The 20,812-nt window shown below is 42.2% G+C and overlaps 1 protein-coding gene across 3 annotated transcripts in view; it reads right to left on the bottom strand.

The window, feature by feature from the left end:
* Nucleotides 1–9,959: 9,959 nt before the first annotated feature.
* Nucleotides 9,960–20,812, bottom strand: part of TTC28 (tetratricopeptide repeat domain 28) — a 543,332-nt gene continuing 532,479 nt past the window's right edge. For 2 of the 3 annotated variants that reach the window (XM_066603685.1, XM_066603687.1), the window contains 5 exons: nucleotides 20,611–20,687; nucleotides 19,294–19,317; nucleotides 17,895–18,021; nucleotides 15,705–15,812; nucleotides 9,960–13,842 (listed from right to left, as the gene is read on the bottom strand). In XM_066603685.1, the coding sequence (XP_066459782.1) occupies nucleotides 12,263–13,842; nucleotides 15,705–15,812; nucleotides 17,895–18,021; nucleotides 19,294–19,317; nucleotides 20,611–20,687 (1,916 nt within the window). In that variant the 3' untranslated portion in view covers nucleotides 9,960–12,262. The remainder of the gene's footprint in view (nucleotides 13,843–15,704; nucleotides 15,813–17,894; nucleotides 18,022–19,293; nucleotides 19,318–20,610; nucleotides 20,688–20,812) is intronic. The other variant, XM_066603686.1, reaches the window with a different exon arrangement.

Genomic DNA, 20,812 nt, shown 5'->3' with positions numbered 1-20,812 from the left:
CGTGCAGTTGGAGGCTGACAGCGGCAATGTAACGCACACTGTAGGCCGAAAAAATTATACGCTGGGCTGCAGAAAGGCCTAGCTGGCTAATAGTGAGCCACTACAACAGTAATGCACACGCTCACAGGTAGCCCTAAGGAGGAGCTTTTTTGGGGGTACTTGTTGACAGGATTCTACACTAGCACTGTCCCTGCCTGACCAGTACTGCCCCTATACTCTGTATAATTGGCTGCAGACTGAGAACGCAATAATCTGCACAGCCCAAGATGAAAACAAAAAAAGTGCAAAACTGCTCCCAGCTGCCACAACAGTAATGCACACAGTCAGATGTGGCCCTAAGAAGGACCGTTGGGGATCTTGTACACAGGATCCTACACTGACACTATCCCTGAATAAGCAGCAGCACTGTCCCTGATCTCTCTCAATGTGTGTCTGAGGCGAGCCGAGGGGCGGGACTGCTTTATATACTCGGGTGACACCTGATCTCGCCAGCCACTCACTGCAGGGGGGTGGAATAGGGCTGGAACGTCACAGGAGGAAATTGTAATGCCTTCCCTGCATGTCTATTGGCCAGAAAATGGCGCTAAACATGCAGGGAAGGAAATGGAATTGACTCGAGTACCACGTGGTGCTCGTCTCGAGTAACGAGCCTCTCGAGTACCCTAATACTCGAGCGAGCATCAAGCTCGGACGAGTATGTTCGCTCATCTCTACCTATAATCTTTATCATTCATTATGATTTTCCAATGTGACCATCAAAAATGTTGACGGTCCGTGATTTTTTTGGTAAACTGTCCAGAAAAAAAATTCAGGTTTGTAACCTTGATGGGGAGAACATACAAACTCCATGAAAGTATGAAGCTGTTGCTGATGCTGCAGAGCAACAATGCGAACCACTGAGTCGCCTGCTGCCTTCTTTATTATGGATTATTCCTTAGTTTTATGTCCCAGCATGGATTTTACAACATTTCTGTATTATACAGCGCTGTGTAAATGTTTTAGGCAGGTGTGAAAAAAATGCTGCAAAGTAAGAATTTTTTTCAAAAATAGAAGGTGCCTGACTCCAAATTTATTCTGCAGTGGAACAACGACCCCAAACATATAGCCAATGTCATTAAGAACCTCAGCATAGAGAAGAACAAGGAGTCCTGGAAGTGATGATATAGCCCCACAGAGCCCTGATCTAAACTTCATCAGGTCTGCCTGGCATTACATGAAGAGACAGAAGGATTTAAACAAGCCTACATCCACAGAAGATATGTGGTTATTTCTCCAAGGTGTTTGGAACAACGTCTCTACTGAGATACTTCAAAAAAGGTGTGCAAATGTACCTACTGTAAAAGAATTTATGCTGTTTTGAAGCAAAGTGATGTGATTTACATTTCACTATTATTCATTCATTTTGTTTCTTGACCAAAGAACTATTAACACTTCTAATTTTGCAAGCATTCTAACTTTGTAGCATTTTTTCCACACCTGCCTAAAATGTTTGTATATTACTGTAGGTCTTTAGCATTCTACTGATGTGGTTGATATTTAGATGATGCACTTGTGTGTTTGCTGATGTTTTACCCTGCACTGGCATAAAACCATTCCTGCAGGAGATATCCTAATGTGTATAATCTGTGGTGACAGATTACAGTGATGGCATTTTTGCTTTTTGTCTTACTGCCCATGCACATGCGTACTTGCGCCTTCGCCCAGAGAGTAAAGCCTTCTCCCTTACAGCAGTAACTGACCTTCTTCGCGTTAACTGCGGCTGCCAGCTCTTACAAATGAATGTCTTAGGTTTCCCAAGACTGGAACTGTTAAATGTGTAGAGACTCCATTCTAGCTCCTCCTGACTGGTTGGATTCTCCTATACTATTATACCGTCTGCATACGCTTTCCTTGCATGAAATTAATGCACATTATTTGTCCTCAAAGGGGTTGTCCCGCGGCAGCAAGTGGGTCTATAAACTTCTGTATGGCCATAATAATGCACTTTGTAATGTACATTGTGCATTAATTATGAGCCATACAGAAGTTATAAAAAGTTTTATACTTACCTGCTCCGTTGCTGGCGTCCTCGTTCCCATGGAGCCGACTAATTTTCGCCCTCCGATGGCCAAATTAGCCGCGCTTGCGCAGTCCGGGTCTTCTGCTCTCTTCAATGGAGCCGCTCGTGCAGAATGCCGGCTCCGTGTAGCTCCGCCCCGTCACGTGCCGATTCCAGCCAATCAGGAGGCTGGAATCGGCAATGGACCGCACAGAAGAGCTGCGGTCCACGGAGGGAGCAGACCCCGGCGGCCATCTTCAGCAGGTGAGTATGAGGACGCCGGACCGCCGGGATTCAGGTAAGCGCTGAGCGGTTTGTTTTTTTAACCCCTGCATCGGGGTTGTCTCGCGCCGAACGGGGGGGGGGGGGGTTAAAAAAAAAAACAAAACCGTTTCGGCGCGGGACAACCCCTTTAAGTTTAAGCATTGTTCATCCTGTCAATCAGGGAAGCAGATGGAGGCAGATAGTTACTATTTGGACAGTCCCATATCTATTCATTGCAGTAGTTCTTGGTTCAAGCAACCTGGGTGAATTTCGGGGTGGAATAGCATATTGCACAGTTAATGGAAATCAATTTGGGCATTTTTCTAATTGTTTTCTTTGAAAGTTAATGGAGTTCTCCAGTTGTAGGGTGCGTTCACACGAGCGTAGGCGTATTTACGTTCGCACGTGCGCAGCGTTTAATCGCTGGAAAGAACGTTTTTCGGCGATCATGACCAGAGCTAGAAAGCGTATTATCGTTTGTTCCTACTTTGCAAACTATCTTTTCGGCCATCGAATATGCGTTGGCGCGTATTTCGGTCACGTATGTTCCGTTTTTTTTCGGGTTGCTGTTTTTACGCGCCGTAAAATCACCTGTGTGAACGAATACATTCGAAACCATCGCCTCAGATGGTCACGTATATACGTTTGGTCGCAAAAACGCGCCGTTTATGCGCTCGTGTGAACGCACCCTCAAACTGTTGATGGCCTATCCTCAGGGCAGGTCATCAATAGTAGATTGGCAGGGGGCTGCCACCTGGAATCCCTGCTGATCAACTGTTCATCAAGCTGTTGAACTCATGCACTGAGATGACTTCTCCATTAAACAGACAGCCCTGTTCCCACTGCAGTGGTCAGGCTTGGTATTACAGGCAAGCTTCTTATTTATTTCAGTGCCTGCAATACCAAGCCTGACCACTGCAGTGTGAATGGAGCTGTCGGCTTCCTGTAGATAACAGCTCAGTGCACAAGCACACAGGTCTGACAAACTGCTAACTAACGGGGATCCCAAGCGACAGACCCCCATCAATCTACTACTGATGACCTATCCTGTGGATAGGCCTCGAATAGTTTACAACTGGACACAACCCCTTAGTATGTTGAACAGAATAAGGCTCAGGAGCCACATGGAGGTCACGAGCCTCTTTCATGTCCAATGTTTCTTCTCCAGTGCTGATTGGAGGTTAGCACGGGAAGAGAGCTGCTTTCAAGTGGTTGTTGCTTGGCTGCTTGCATGTGAGCTCCTGTTAAAGCATAGGACCAAGAGTAAGTGTGTTGTTGCAGCATTGACATACTTATATGAGGAATTCTCTGACTGGCACATACTGTATGTATGGGCACTGTGGTGGCACGAACTACAATGTTGTCACAATTGTGAGACTAGAACTACTTCATGGTCATCGCTGTAGGTGTGACTCAATCCATTGTGCCGAGTACAATAATATACCTGAAACAAGCTGCGCAATAGAACAGGTTATTATAGTTACCTATGGGGTCATCATTGGTTTAGAGTGAAGTTACCTTTTGAATTTGACATGGAAGACAAAGTACAGCATTCAGCACATGTATCAGGTCTAATTAAACAAGGGCATCTATAAAATGTCCTTTTCAGGTTGAGGCCAGTAGATGTCAGTCTATCTAAAAATGCTTTCTGTAGCTGTATTATAGTGGGATCACTTAGCACCCACTAGTTTAACCTTATATTTCCCAGTCCTATGTAATGTAACTAACAAATGGCTGTATGTGGAAATGGAAGCCAACAGCACTCAAATCCTATGAAGGCCAGCTGGTTAACTATTTAGAGACCTGAATCGAAGGACCCTGAAACAGTCCAAAAAAGCTTGAAAAGGGCCATGGCAGGCCAAAACGTAACTTTTTTTAATATGGAAGAAAGCTCCTTTTTTTACTGCAAAAACTTCCCCATTTATGCTGCCACTTCTTCTACTTTACTTTTTAACAAATTGCTGTATTGATTAAAGAGCTTTCTCAATAAGTCCATAAAGACTAAAGGGCTCATTGGTCAACCTCTTGTATAAAAAGAGCAAAGGTATAAGCTGTCAGCCTGTGCAACTTGTCAACTCTGGATCCATCTGGGATGTCTTCAGTGATGAATCCAGGTTTAGTTTGGGCATGGACAATGGCCGTGTTTGTGTCTAGAAACCTAGGGGTGAGTGCCTCAATCCTGCCTTTACTGTGGAGTGGCACACTGCCATCTGTTGCTGTGATGGTCTGGCAGGGGGGGGGGGGGCAAGAGTGTCACAGGAAGCCTCCAGAACATTGTCACAATTCCGTGTCTGCCCGGTCCCCAGATTATTCACCAATCTAATGTGTTTGGGACCATGTGGGATACACATTTTTACAACCTACAAGTTTGCACGTTCCAGAGGCATCAAATGCGGAGTGATATGCCGCAGGATATCATACAGACCCTGTATGCCCCCATGCCTGCCCGTATTCCTCTTACATCCAAGCTAGAGTTGGTACAGCAAGGTACTGGAGCCTCCATGCCCACCTGTATCACATCATGCATCCAAGCTAGAGGTGGTACAACAGGGTACTAGAGCCTACATGCCCACCCATATCACATCTTACATCCAAGCTAGAGGCAGTACAACAGGGTACTAGAGCCTCCATGCCCACCCATATCCCATCTTGTATCCAAGCTAGAGGCGGTACAACAGGGTACTAGAGACTCCATGCCTACTTGTATCACATCTTGTATCCAAGCTAGAGGCGCTACAACAGGGTACTAGAACCTCGATGCCCGCCTGTATCACATCTTGTATCCAAGCTAGAGGTCGTACAACAGGATCCTAGAGCCTCTATGCCCACCCGTATCACCTCTTGTATCCAAGCTAGAGGCTGTACAACAGGGTACTAGAGCCTCCATGCCGACCCGTATCACATCTTGTATCCAAGCTAGAGGCGGTACAACAGGGTACTAGAGCCTCCATGCCTACCCGTATCACATCTTGTATCCAAGCTAGAGGCACTACAACACGGTACTAGAGCCTCCATGCCTACCCGTATCACATCTTGTATCCAAGCTAGAGGCGGTACAACAGGGTATTAGAGCCTCCATGCCCGCTCGTATCACATCTTACATCCAAGCTGGAGGCGGTACAACAGGGTACTAGAGCCTCCATGCCCGCCCGTATCACATCTTGTATCCAAGCTAGAGGCGGTACAACAGGGTATTAGAGCCTCCATGCCCGCCCGTATCACATCTTGTATCCAAGCTAGAGGCGGTACAACAGGGTACTAGAGCCTCCATGGCCACCCGTATCACATCTTGTATCCAAGCTAGAGGTGGCACAACAGGATTCTAGAGCCTCCATGCCCGCCGGTATCACATCGTAGATCCAAGCTAGAGGAAGTACAACAGGGTACTAGAGCCTCCATGCCCGTCCGTATCACATCTTGTATCCAAGCTAGAGGTCGTACAACAGGATCCTAGAGCCTCTATGCCCACCCGTATCACCTCTTGTATCCAAGCTAGAGGCTGTACAACAGGGTACTAGAGCCTCCATGCCCGTCCGTATCACATCGTAGATCCAAGCTAGAGGAAGGGTACAAGAGCCTCCATGCCTGTCTGTATCACATCTTGTATCCAAGCTAGAGGTGATACAACAGGGTACAAGAGCCTCCCTTCAGTTTTCCATAATAAATTATCCCTTTGCTCTGATATTGTGAACACTTACTTATATCAATACTGCAATCACACAGAGAAAGTTTCATTCCATTCCCACAATTTCTTCTAGGTGCTTTGATTTTTTTTACAATGAGTGAAAATTAATATCAATATTAATATATAAAAAATCCCTATTTTCATGTATTACAAAGTCTTAGGCATTTTGTATGCTGACTTATGACCAATAACACCTTGTTCTTTCAAAAGCATCTATCTATCTATCTATCTATCTATCTATCTATCTATCTATCTATCTATGTATCTATCTATCTATCTATCTATCTCATATCTTTCTATCTCATATCTATCTATCTATCTATCTATCTATCTATCTATCTCATATCTCTATCTATCTATCTATCTATCTATCTATCTATCTATCTATCTATCTATCTATCTATCTATCTATCTATCTCATATCTATCTATCTATCTATCTATTGCATATCCATCTCTATCTATCTATCTCATATCTCTATCTATCTATCTATCTATCTCTCTATCTATCTATCTCATATCTATCTATCTATCTATCTATCTATCTATCTATCTATCTATCTATATATATAGATATATGCCTAAGACTTTGTAATACAGGAAAATAGGCACTTTTTGTTATGAAGTGAGGGTGAAAGCCGAGTTTTACTGTATAATAGATCTAAATATGACTGTATGGGTGAATGCTTATGGACGGATTTGCATTGCGTTTCCCGCTGCGTAAATCTGCGCGTGAATTCCGCGGTGGCAAGGATCTATTGAAGCTAATAGCTTTCTGCCTGCCAATGCACACATGCAGATTTGTACAGTGGATATCTACGGCGTAAATCCGTGGGCGTATTCCGCATTGCTCGTGGGCATGAGCCCTATGGAATATATAAATCAGGCCAGTGTACTTTAGCTTTAGAATGTTAATATTTTTGCAGTTCTGTCTCCTCTATAAACTGCACTTTGAGAAATACATGTAACAACAGGCGTTTTGTAAAATGCACGTTTTGCTATTTTAATCAATAACAATTATTCTCAGGGATGTAAAACACAAAATATGTGTGTTTTATAAAGTGCGTTTTGGATGTGCTTGTTAATGCAGACAAAAACCCAAACGCAACAGCAGCCTTAGAACTCCATCCTACAAATGACCCACTATCAGTACGGAATGAACATATTAATAGTTATAAGGCTCAGCGAGCACTTTACTGTATTGATCTATGCTCCCCACATTTTATTACTATTTTACTATTTATGTGTTGTATGTGGAAAACAGGTTTACATAGAAAAATGCTGGTAAGAATCTAAGCTCTTATTTGTTTGTTTTGATTTCCTCTCATTTTACTTTGTTACTTCCTCACTTCTTAGGAGCTGTAGAATATGTTGGCACTATACAAAGAAAGATTATTACTTTCTCCGGAATATTTAGGAAGTGTACATACCTACGTCCTATACATCCTTACTCCAATACTTTGTTCTGCAGCTTTGTGTGCTTCACATTCTTGTACAATATCGCCCTCTAGTGTTGAAATAAGTCAACTGTTTGTTTTAACCTACAGTGAAATATGGAGAGCTTGCAAATGTCAGCCTAGGGGGTAGTAAGCAGGAGGGTGCTGTGGTACATTAATGCTGGTAACATACTACTTTATAGAGTGGGAGATCAGTCTGTATGAACAGGTTTCATATGGCCACAGCAACTTAATGTCACAGCGCACATGGCAAACACTTATTTATGTAGCATAAGCTGAAATAATATTGCTAACACGGCATGAAAAACCAATCCTAATCATTTCTTTTAACCCTTTCAGCTCAGACAAGATAGATGGAAGTCATATCCAACTCAGATGTGACAGAGAGACATAGTAAATATAGATAAAGCTGATATTCCTACTGTTGCAGGAAGAGAGGTAGAGGTGCTATTGGTATTAAAATCAGGCTACTAAAGAGTTCCATGATCTACATGTGAACCCCGAGCCACTGATTTGAGACCATGGATCTATACTGCTTCTAGCAAATTGCTGCACAGATTTTCCACAGCTACTCCACTATGTGTGACCTTACATAGAGATAATCAGTTCGTGCGCCTGGTCATAGTAATTGGGTTTGATTGGTCTACCCATTTCCCTAATCTGTTTGCCATGATCACTACAATAGTAGAGTCTAAGGCTAGGGATATATGTCAACTTTGGCTGCGACATGGGTTTCCTGACCAAAGAGTCCAGTGACGCCATGTAGCCCTAGCCAAAATTATAATTGGGAATGAATTCATTAGGAAGGTAACAGGTTATCCTGTTCTCATTTTAGCAAAACATCTTGTCATGTAAAGGCAGCAGCTGGATCGACATCTACATACATATGTAGTGGATCTGATTTTGTCATTATAGCACAATAGCTTGTGATGTCATCTTTTCTTACCTACATGTAAACTTTCTAACATACTAGGTATTTGCTTTTTTATGGGAAAAATTGGCCCCACTACAGTAAGTCCATCCTAAGCCATGGAACTCAGTTTTGCTTGATATCCACTGTGCTGGAATAAGGCCGGACATACTTACGATGCCCCTCTGCGGTTAAATTATGAATGCTAAGATAGTATTTTCTAATTGCTTTATTTGGATCTTGATAATTACTTCATACTGCCAGGTAGGGAAACCGCAGCACTGTAGAAAAAGACAGTTATGGCTTCAACAATGTTTTAGCATTGGATCAGGTATATGACACATTATATATAGTTTCATGCTTTAATAAACACAGATCACAAAGAAATAGGCCAAATGCCTCTGCAGTTTCAATAAAAAATATGAAATACTTTTTACAAGGTACATATTATATTATATAAAAAGTTTAGTGCTGCCAGGGAAAAAAAACATTGTTTAATTTACAAAACCAAAGTAGATCAGACACACAGATACGAGGGCCGCGGAGCGCAGGCTGTCGGGGACGATCCCGCAGGCTGCTTTCTTTTCGAGGAAGGAAAAAGTTCTCTTTACACAAAGTAAAGATCATCTAGACGGTAACTCTATGAAACCCACCGATACACAAACACAGATGTATTTCAAGGGCTCAGTTCACAAAACATGCATGCAGCTTTTTAACAAGGTTCTATTTACATGTTCTTGGGTTCCACTAAACCATGGAAATATCTGCAAACAGGTTCATCGACAGCCCCAATTCTTCACAAACGTTTTGCATAGGGATATGTGGATACAACAGTGTCAAGCTCGTAGCTACAAAGTACAAATACAAAAGTGGCTTTGTAAACTCATTTAGTGGCTAAAAGATTCGAGGAAAGCAGGGTTCTCCTATATAGATTTGGTATTCCATATCAGGGATAGGCAGCTTGTGGCAGAACTAGAAGCCACGTCGTGCTGGAGCTTGTGGTCCTACAACTGTTGGAGTAGACTTACTGCTTTATCTTCTAAGGCAATTTGCAGGTTTTATGAGACTGGCCAAATCTAAATGTTTTAAGAAACGCAAAACATTGTTGGAATGAAGTGGCAAATGCCAGGTACTTGGCTGTGATCAATGTTATAGTGACTACTAGATTCGTATAAAGTGCATTATTCTATGTACAGCCAATGCCCGATAGGTCTATGTTATAGTCTTAAGAATGTATCCTCTTACTTTTTTTTTCAATTATTAAAGGGGTAGCCATCATGTTCTCGCTGCTACTCCGAGCTGTGAATGACAGTTAAGAGATTTGCGTTACAGCAGCTACATGACCATAAGAAACTTCAGGCAGGAAATGACCTATTGACTTCAATGGGAAAGAGTTGTGGGCATGCTCTGTGACATGGTACAGTGGGGAAGAAGGTGACCATTGCCTATTATCTGTGGGGAATACTGTGTTATCTATCTATCTATCTATCTATCTAATATATATATATATATATATATATATATATATATATATATGTATATAGATATATATCTGTATATATATATATATATATATATATATATATATATATATATATATATAATGACCTTTTATGGTAATCCTGTCTGTGATAATAGTGAGATGACTACTGAAAAGTTTTCTCTCCAGAACGGGAAGTGTCTTGTATTATTAGGCCACTTACAGATGAGTGTATTTTACTTTCCTGTTTGATTCTTTTTTTTTCAGACCGTAATACCAAGCTAATGTAAATCTATATATCTATTTACATGGCTGTATGTTTCATAGCCATTTTGTAAAACCAATGCGGTATGATCTATTTTTCTGTATTTTTGCCTCTGTAATGGTATTATTTTCTACTGTACTTGCCAAGTAGAAAATAAAACCGACACAGAGGCAAATACTGATGACATATTGATAACATAAGGCTGTAATGTCATCCGCAACACATCCGTATTACAGGCGTGATACAATAAGCTTATCTGAAATTGGCCTTGGGCTCAGTGGTTGGTGTGAAAACTGCAAGATTTCAGAATTATTTCCTTAAACATAGATCATGACCTGTAAAATATAAAACAGAACAACCCTGATGATACATTTCCCTTTAAGCAGCATTCACTGCAGGTTTAGCTAAATTAATTTGATGTTATAACCGCAAGTGAACAATCTATCCTTATAAATCATTAATTGAGGTAAATCCTATTGATTGGCTGATTTTCTAATGTATCATACAGACTGAACAGACCTACCTAACATTAGCTACTCTATGCCTATTTACTCAAAGGCCAGCAACTGTCACAGCAGACTCCACCTTCTTATATTACTTCCCGTATGCGCTTACAATGACTATATTAGTGTGCAGCTTAACCTAACACAGTGTTAAAGGGTTTGTCCGCTGGGGCCTGGTGTTTGCTGTGCAGATGATGTCACAGGATGCTAGGAGAATGAGCAGTGATGCTGCAGCCTCTCATTGGCTGTAGCGCTCACCTGATTTCCTGTGACATCATCTGTTACAACAAACGCCGGGACCAGTTACTAATCATTGGAGATTACATAGGAAATCATTTCATTCAGCTTGCCATCAGACAGAACTGAACAGTTGTCTCAGTTACTAAAGTTGCTTCATTAGCAGAAGACTCATCAAGCTGTTTTGACATATTTCTAGAAATAAATAGATGCTAAATAACAGTTGCTTCTCCTCCAAATGGCACTGGGGGCTTATTCTAGTTCTTGCTGACTTTGTAAAAGTTCCATTCACTGCTAATTATGGTAGATAGCCAACATGACAATTCTTGACCTCGATGTTTTTGTTTGTCAAGAATATTCACGTAGTTGTAAATGTAACTGTATATAAAAATATGACCTAATTTAAGTCAAAATGTGATGGGAATGTCCTACTAATAATGTATCCGTCATAGCTGACTGACATGTGTATGATAGGCATCTCGATGGTGTCTTAGTAAAATCATAAGCCAACATATAGTCGATGGTCCGTGCTGGCAACAAAGTTTAAAATAGTCAGGCCTGGCATGGAATAAAACATAGGACACAGATATGACCAGATTTGGGTGAATTCACACCTGTAATAGAGCTCAGAAATGAAAGAAAAAAACAGAAACAGTTTTTTCCCCCATTGATTTCAATGGGGGGTTAAAAAAAGCTGATGGAAAGGTTTCAGTTTTCCTCTATTCTGTTAGGTTTCCGTATTGTGCCGGAAAAATAAAGCTACAGATTGCATTATTTTTTTGTCCAAAAAACCCAAAAAACTTAACAGAAAAGAAAAAAAACAGAAGCCTTTCCGTTTGCTTTCTTTTTTTTGAAACACCATTGAAATCAATGGGGAAAAAACCGACCCTTTTTTCAGTTTTATATTAAGTTTCTCTGTTCCAAAAACTGGCAGAGAGACAGAAAACCCTGAACTGAGCCCTAACGTAGGTGTAAGCTCACCCTCACTGTTGACACCCTACAGTACAGGCAGTTACAATGAGTTTGCCATTCCAAACCCAGCTTAAAACGAAATAAAATAGTATAATAAAAAGGTCTTGATGTTTCAGGTGGCAAAATTTACAAATAAATGTACAAATTGAAGAAGTGACTGATTATAGAGATTATAAATAAATAGCGGCCTACGTTTCAGGACTCTTCTAGAACCTCTACCCAACCCAATGTTATTGCCCCTGCTCTATTATTAGTGATATTATTATTACTCTAGTCTGGACAAACAGACAGAACTTTTGGTAATTAGTAAAACCCCACTTGTAGATTGCCATGTTATGTCCATGATAACCACTGTTTCACATGTAATATTTTAGTCTTTCAGTTATGAAGGCAATTGGACATAAACAATATATAAACTGTAATACAGGCTTAAACGTTGTATAAAAGACATTTTAACACTTCGAAGAAGGAAAAAATCTTCCAGGTGAAAGGAACTTGTACCCATTTCCAGATGAGAGTTTTAAATTGCGAATAGAACCAGACATGTTGATGGCTGACGCTGACTGAGTTATGTTTGCTACATTAATGTTTTCTGTGTGTTTATGTCCATTCTGAGGATTTTGCTGTGTGGCTTCAACGTGCTTTCTTTGAGCAGACAATTCCTTTAGTTCAAGATTATCCACAGTCTCTTCTTTCTTGCTATGTCGTGGAGACAAGTTTAATAAACTAAGAACGTCCTTCTTTGAAGTCATTGTTCCAGGAGTTCCACGCAATATTTTGATGGGACCTGATGTATGCTGAGGGTTACTTGTCCAGAACATCTTGAGATTGTGGATGGCCTTCACCTTCTCATCAATTGCAGCAAGTTTTAATTTATCTAGATCAGGTGCATCAGCAGGGCTGGACCGGGCAGATCCAGCAGAGGAATAGGAAAGAGCTGGAGATGAGGTACTTCCTGCCGGAGACTGGTGACCTGAGCTTGGAGATATATTTCGAGGAGATCTTGAAATGTGTGAGCTGTAAGGAGAACTAGGGTATTTGAGTTTGAAAGGAGAATCTGAACTTGGAGAAGGCTGGTTACTGTGAAGACTTGCACCTTCCTTTAAGGATGAATCAGAATTCGCAGGACTATTGTATCCTGAGCTCACCTTTTGAAGGGAAGAACTTCTAGTTGGAGGCTTTGGTTTCCCACTAACAGGGGATGGCAACCCCTTCTGAACAGGTCTACTAAAAGCACTTGTTTCTGATGACCTGAACATAGAGCTGCCATTTGGAGTTGAAGCACCATCGGGTGAATGATTCACCCTGTTCAAACTACCACTTCTCTGAAGACGTTCAACTGCAATTAAATGACTTTGAGTTTCCTCCAAGATTTTTTGAGCAAGTTCTTCAGGATTAAGTTTAGGATTGCTTTCTTCTTGAGATTTCACTGTACTGTCCGTTTCAGTACTAGATTGGTCTGATTCTCCAGTATCAGAGCTTGCAAGTTTGCCAACTTTTTGGAAAGGCGAATTTGGACTTGGTATCAGAGCAAGTTTAACAGGTGAATTTGGTGTGCTTATACTGCCTTTAGGGTTTACAGACACTTGAATTGTTTCCTGAACATTATCCTTTCGGAGATTAGGATCTAGGTTTTCTGTGTATGACAAAAGAGGTTCATTGCTTATTATAGAGAACCCATCATACTCTTCTTGTTCTTCTTTGCTTAATGACATCTGAGTCTGTGGGGAAGACTGGCCTCTGGTGGAGCTTCTGAGAGAATAAATATTTTTTGGTCTGTCATAGTCCTGACGCGCCTTGTGTTCTCCCTCAGCTAAACAGTCTGGCTTGGAGACAAAACTCATTGATGATGCAATTGAACTTAGACTGTATACAGAGATAGCATCTGAAGCCATGCTATCTGGACATGTTGGAGAGAAGGGATGACCTAGGTATCCTGGAGGCATCGGGTTGGAGACAGACTGTGCAGATGCCAGGGATTCAAGCGATGAAGAACTATCAAGACTAAGGCGTTTTGGAAGCTCAGTGGAATCTGAAAAACAGATAAAGAGTACATCAGCACTATAAATGCAGCTTGCAATTACTAAATTCTAATGCACAGCTCATTCTTTTTGTACTGGGGTCCTAACCAAGCAGAACACGATCATACGAGGGTTCTAGTCCATACTAAAATAAGTTACATCAATATATCCTAATAAGGTTTCTCCTGAACCCAGCAGAACATTAAAGTAAGCAGAAAAAGACTGTGTTGCCATGCTAAACCAGAGATTGTACAACATATAATGACAACACACTCGTATAATTACCTATATCAAACCTGCTTCCCCAGTTTTGTCTCACCAAAAACGCCTCTGCCCCCTATTACTCTTTTTAACCTAGTTACAAAAGTTCTTCCTCTCGGTTTCCTGGCTTCACTGCCACACAACTTTATCAATGATGTCCCCCCCCCCCCTGTTTAGAACGGGCAGGAAGCACAGTCCTTGCCCCTCCTAGTAATTATCAGTCCATTATGCCCACCAGGGGTTTAGGCCTATTCACAGTGTATTCTCACCATGGATTTGGGTGTGAATTCCATGCCCACATCCATGGCAAAATCTGGCCTATTTTAGCATTCTTTTGGATTCTATGGAATGCACAGAATCTATGTGAAAAATGCATCAGGCGGATGTATGCGGATTTGCCTCTTTGACTGGGACTTCGTCTTAGAGTCCGGCTGTGGATTAAACTGTTGGATCCACGTTGGAAAAATCTGCCATGGATCCCACACTTCAAAGGCCTTAGAGTTCTAGTGCCATAATATTAACACAATACAATGTGCTGGCTGCTATAAACCAGGGCATACTTTGGAGTTTATAATGGGATACACAGGGTTTCTTAGAAATGGTGGTGTTATTTTTGAAGTAATTGCATTTTTCGAGACAAGCTTATCATTTTCCTGAGACAACCTGTATATAGCGAGCATCTGGGTCCTCGGGTAGTGCCGTGTTTTCCTATTTGATGCACGGCACACAGGTGTTACTTAAATTGTACCAAAATTCGTAACAAACTAAGTCAAGATTTACTGAAACTATGGGCTCCTGTCCATGACCAGTATTTCACCAAGTATTATGGATGCATTGCACGGTCTTGTGACACGCAATGAATGGAGTCAATGGACTTTCACTGATCCATGCACATGTGTGTATAGACACTGCATATCGATACGCACGAGGAATATATTGCAGCATGTTCTATATTTCTGTGTACTACGCAGCGTGAATCCTATACCTTTGTATAGGCAGCGTAAGCAATGCTGTCCATACGTAATACATTGCATATGGGTGGCATTTTCATATGCAACCCCGCTATAAAAGAAGAGTTTAAGGGTTTAAAAAAAAAGTCACACTGCGCATGACCGTGTGCATGTGATATGCGGGCATACACGGTACACTAGCAGCCGTGTACAGTCAGAGTGGGTATTACAAACATCATTGAAACGCTGCGGGGAGACCGGCAGCGTCTTACCCATACGGATGTGGACATGAGGCCTATGTCATATTTGTAGAATGGCTTCCTACATGCACATGGTGGTATTAAAGGCAAAGTGCTGCTGAAGAGACGTTCTCACTCTGGAGGCCCTTGTACACCCATGTATGGTAAGGATCAGTATGTAATTAGTCCCCCTGACCAATTGTACTTTGCAAAAAGGCTCACACCAAAGGGGTTGTCTAAATGCCCAAACCCAATCTGCCGCACGCACTGTGCCTTTAATGTACTGAAGCATTTGCACACAGTGATTTGTAGCAATACCCTTATTACATTTTCCTGCAGTGAAGCAATGGGACTCCCTGAATGGGGATGCAGCCTTGATTCTCCTTACATAAGCATAAACTACATACTGTATATAGGACTTACCAAAGAGCGCTAAGAGTGACTGCAGAGCGAACTGCATTGTCCTTTTGTTTGCCTGCTTGCCAGTTTTTAGTATAACTTCTTCTTGTCCTACTTCACACAGGTCAAAGCCTAGGAGCAAAAACACAAAAGGTTCTTCTCAATTCCATCAAACGTTTGAAGCATGTAGAAACGTAGAAGACCAGTGTCAGGAACACCCCACGTGGTCCCGCCAGTCTGCCCTTTATTATATTACCTTATTTCTCTCTAGGGCCGGATTAACACCTGTGCATATGCGCACGAAAAAATTTCAGGTGCAATAAGCAGAAAATAGTTGCTTTCGATAGGTTTGTTCACATGTGCGTAATTTGTATGTGCATTTTAGTCATGCAAAAAAAAAAAAAGCAGCGTGCGCTATTTTGTTGCACATTTGCTCAGGAAAAGAACTCATATTGAACTCATTAAACTAATTGGCCATTGCAATGGCTGAGAGCATCATTGGGTTTTTTTCGTGTATGGTTTGTGCGTGCAAAAAAGACAGTACTAGAGATGAGCGAGCATATTCGCTAAGGCTAACTACTTGAGCGAGTAGTGCCTTAGTCGAGTATCTGCCCGCTCGTCTCTAAAGATTCGGGGGCCGGCGGGGGAGAGCGGGGAGGAACGGAGGGGTGATCTCTTCCCCCTCCCCCCCCCCCCCCCCGCTTCCCCCTGCTCACCGCCGCAACTCACCTGTCACCAGCGCCGGCAGCCGAATCTTTAGACACGAGCGGGCAGGTACTCGAATAAGGCACTACTCACTCGAGTAGTTAGCCTTAGCGAGTATGCTAGTTCATTTCTAGACAGTAAAAATCGCACTTGTGCATGCAAATACACAATGCCTGATGCACAAAAATATGGCGCTAATACACATATGCTCGCGTGAATCCGGCCTTAGGATAGATCTACGCTTATCCCAGGCAGCTTGAGTTGATTTATTGCTGATATTTTAACCACGTCTGCTGGAAGCTTGTTCCGAACACCTACGACTCTATCAGGGAAATAATGTTTTCTGATGTTGTTTCTGATCTCTCCCCCCCCCCCCCAACTAATCTCTGATTGCGCCTCCTTGATCTAGTGTTTAGCTTCCAAGTAAATACACTTCCTTCAGAACCTTCTTTATACCTTTACCTTATTTAAATTGGCCATATATTTTAGATATGTGAGTGATTTTGGCAGGGTCTGCAGAGAGTGTAATACCTACGGGTACAGGGTCGGTGTTGTCTGGTAGCTGCTTATCTTCTCCCCTTCTCAGAAATAACATGCACGTTTAGAAGGGACAAACGGGCATGTTAAAGGGTTATTCCCGAGATTGACTGTTATCATCTACAGGATAGGTGATAAAAGTCTGGTAGGTGGGGGTCCAACTGCCCACACCACACCGATCCTGAGAACAAGAGTCCCATGTCCCCTTCTGCTCCTAAATTTGGGTTCACTGCACCCCTACAGTAATGTAGACATTGAATGGAGCAGTAGCCAAACATGCAAGGTGCCGCTTCATTCATTCTATTGGGGCTGACAGAAGTACTAGAATACAGGGGCTTGGCTACCTCAAGCTGTCCCATTGAAGATGAATGGTGCAGAACCGTGTAAGCTCAACTGCCGCTCCGCTTAACTCCTCCTCACTATGGAGGGGTGCAGTGAGCCTACATTTAGGAGAAGAGAGGGACACAGTACTCCCATTCTCTGGATTGGTGGGGTTTTTAGCAGCCTTTTTTTACCCATCCAGTGGACGGATGATAAAAGTCAATCTTGGCAATATCCCTGTAATGGAGGAATTTGGCTGACAGTTGTATGTCTACAGCCAGCTTTAGTAATGATATTTAAGGACTGCAACATCATTCTGCACACTGACTATGGTGAAAATTGTAGACTGATCTTGTGGAATTACCTCTTACTTCTAGAGGAGTCTCCAGGAGTACATAATTTGGCTCTTGAGAACTGCATTTTGGGATTACACTTGGGCAAAAGCATTTCTTTACTTCTATCTCCTATTAATTCACACCCCAGCATGGAATAGAAGGAAACAAACTTTTTCCAAGATCCCCGCTTATGTATAAGACAATACTGGCACATGCAGGGTCACTTATTTAGACGAAGCCCTCTGTGCAGTGAGGTATTTTCTGAAATATAAGTGTACAGTACAGTATTTATAATAGTAGTAAAAAAATATATTACCTAAAGCTGCTAAAAATTCATGACACCCGGGTAATCTCCAAAGCTGAACGCTGATGGAAACCTGGATGGGGACTGATGAGAAATCATGTTCTTTGTCTGCCTGCAGCTGAACAAGGACCTGATGCAGCTAAAAGTGGGAAAAATTACAATATTCATCATTGAGGAGTACTTCTCACTAGTTATATAACAAGCAATCTATGATTGACAAACAGCCCTGGAGAGCAGCTAAGAGGCTGAGCACCGTTTCATAGAAATAGCCGAACCTCTGAATTTCTCCCTCTTTTTATTAAGTACGCACTTTCTTGCTTTGGACTATAAGATGCACAGGATCTAATGAGACACACGGACATAGGAGGTAGGCCCCCAGAATTCACTGAGCACCATATTACGGATCTGTGCCACATGCAGCTTTATTTCTCTACTTCTAAACAGATTCTTTATCCATGCAAATCCCATTTAGCCAAACTGACTGCTGAGATGAATGTCGCTGCGGCGCACAGCATCTAAAGTGGGAAGTTAGTTTTATGCTAAGGTACATTGGTTATAGGAAATGGTTTTAAAAATAAGGAATTAGAAATATTTCTGTACAAAGAATTTTGGAAATTTATCGCTATGAAATATATTGATAAATAAGGCTGCATTCAGACTACGTTTTAAACCCAACTTGGGGATTTTGTCCCAGGGTTCTGTCTGGGTGGCTAAAAACACCATCTAAATGGAACCCTGGATGGAATCATAGGTTGCTATTAGAGATGAGCGAGCATACGCGGTAAGGCGATATACTCAAAAGAGCATCGCCTTTTTCGAGTACCTGCTGGCTCGTCCCTGAAAATTCGGGGGGGGGGGGGGGGCGGGGGTGAGCGGGGTGTTGCAGAGGGGATCGGGAGGGAGAGAGAGAGAGGGATCTCTCTCACTCTCCTCCCCGCTCTCCCTCGCTGCCCCGCGCCTCCCACGACCTCCCCGAATCTTCAGGGACGAGCCAGCAGGTACTCAAAAAAGGCGATGGTCTCTCGAGTATATCGCCTTACCAAGTATGCTCGCTCATCTCTAGTTGCTATTAGTAAAACAGACACCGGAGTTGCCAGTTTTAGTCTCCGTTTTAGCAGATTTCTGTTCATTTTGGGTTTTCAGCTGGACAGAATAGCGTGTTTGGTTACGTTATTCTGTCTAGCCAAATGGAAACCTGCTGAAATGAAGACCAAAGCCTGCAGCCTTTATCCAACTCTTACTAATAGTAGCCTATGGATCCATTGGGATGGTATTTTCAGTTACCCAGACGGAGCCGTGGGACAGAATCCCCAAGCGGGGTTTAGAACATAGTCTGAATATAACCCAAGACTTCTACAGGGAAATAGAGGCCCATATTGCAAAAGAAACCAATCCATTTTTGTGTACTTACCATTCCAACCATATTTTTAACAGCCTTCAGAAGCCAGCAGATTACAAGCAGAAACATAAAGTTTAGCGCAGGAAAAAGAAAAGAGAAAAAGAACCATAAAACTCAAGCATAGGTTACAGTGCAACATTTTCATTCATTTCTGAGCATGCTGAGCGAGGTGGTGTTATGCATCACTGTAGACGTAGACATGCATCAGCAAGAAGCATCGCTAAGCACCCCATCAATTACTGCTTTTTAGGAACAGAGATTTTATATAGGGATACCTATTCCCCCCACCGCCACTATTCCATGCCAAAGAGCCCAGGGTTGTTAAAACTCAATTCAATAACCTTGTACTATACTCAATGCGGAATCATAGCGTAGTATGTGATGCCTGAAACTAGCCACAGTCTTGGCCCCTTTAACCCTTTGCAATCCAATTTTGGATTCAGGGTTTCCTAGGGGGCTTTCTCTTTCTGCAATTATATAATGCCGCCATCTGCTGGCTAGAGCCAGTACTGCAGTATGTGACATGCCGGAGAGGCCCCGACAACAGAGAGGCCAGTAATATACAGTAAGAATACCCTACCGGACGTCTTCCGACATCAGAGCTGTACAGTCTTCAATCATAATATTGGAAGAAGTCAGACAGTGAATTGGAAAGGGTTAAGGTAAGTGGAGTCCTTTGGGCAAAAAAAAATAGTCCCTTTTGCCCTCCATATAATCTGCCCTCATGTGTAATAAGACTTGTGTGGGTGTGCACATTGATACCAGCAACGTATAGCTTTATTGAGTCTATGTACCACTATCATACTGGTCCCAAAATCAAAATGTGCCTTTCCTTTATGCGGACGAAGCTAGCGTGCAAACAAGACAGGCAGTTCAAGCTGCAAATCTGGTCCTGGTAGATTGTTTAGACATTCATAGCATTCTAGAGAGAAATGTGTTTTTACTTAGGAAGCATGCATGCGAGCTCATAACACAGATGGACTCCAATACGGGGTGATAGATGCTTAGAGACTATTCCAAGTGCATGACAAACAAAAGAAGAATTATTGATTAAATCACATTCATTGATCACTCCGCTCTTAGCCATGCTGGCAGCTTTCATGCACTGATGGGGTTGGCTTCAAAGCTGTTAGTATGATTTATACTGGATTGATAAGTCACAAATATATTGCAATATAAATGCCAGAAAGTATACAAGAGTTAATGCCTGACAGCATAGAGAACCACATGGTCCAGCCTGGCAGACCTTGTTTGCTTCTGCACTCCAGGCAATGGCTTTTATTTAGAGTTGAATTTCTACCATTTACTGTTTCGTGGGGCCGCACTTACCCGATTAATCAGCTGTTCTCCGGTTTCTGAAGCAGTGATAAGTTTGCAAAGAGCCTGAAGTGCTGCATGTGGCAAGCCTAAAGAAAGAGCGCTGTATATGAGTGACGGTCATGTATATACATACTAGAGCAATATATCAAGTAACAAAACCAATGCTGTAGGTCACAACCTCATTCACATGGGCGTTGCGTTTTTTGCCGGA

The sequence above is a fragment of the Eleutherodactylus coqui genome, chromosome 5 (assembly GCF_035609145.1).
Source record: "Eleutherodactylus coqui strain aEleCoq1 chromosome 5, aEleCoq1.hap1, whole genome shotgun sequence".
Classification (NCBI taxonomy): Eukaryota; Metazoa; Chordata; class Amphibia; order Anura; family Eleutherodactylidae; genus Eleutherodactylus; species Eleutherodactylus coqui.
The sequence above is the reverse complement of the archived record's forward strand: the minus strand, read 5'-3'. Positions and strand labels throughout refer to the sequence as shown.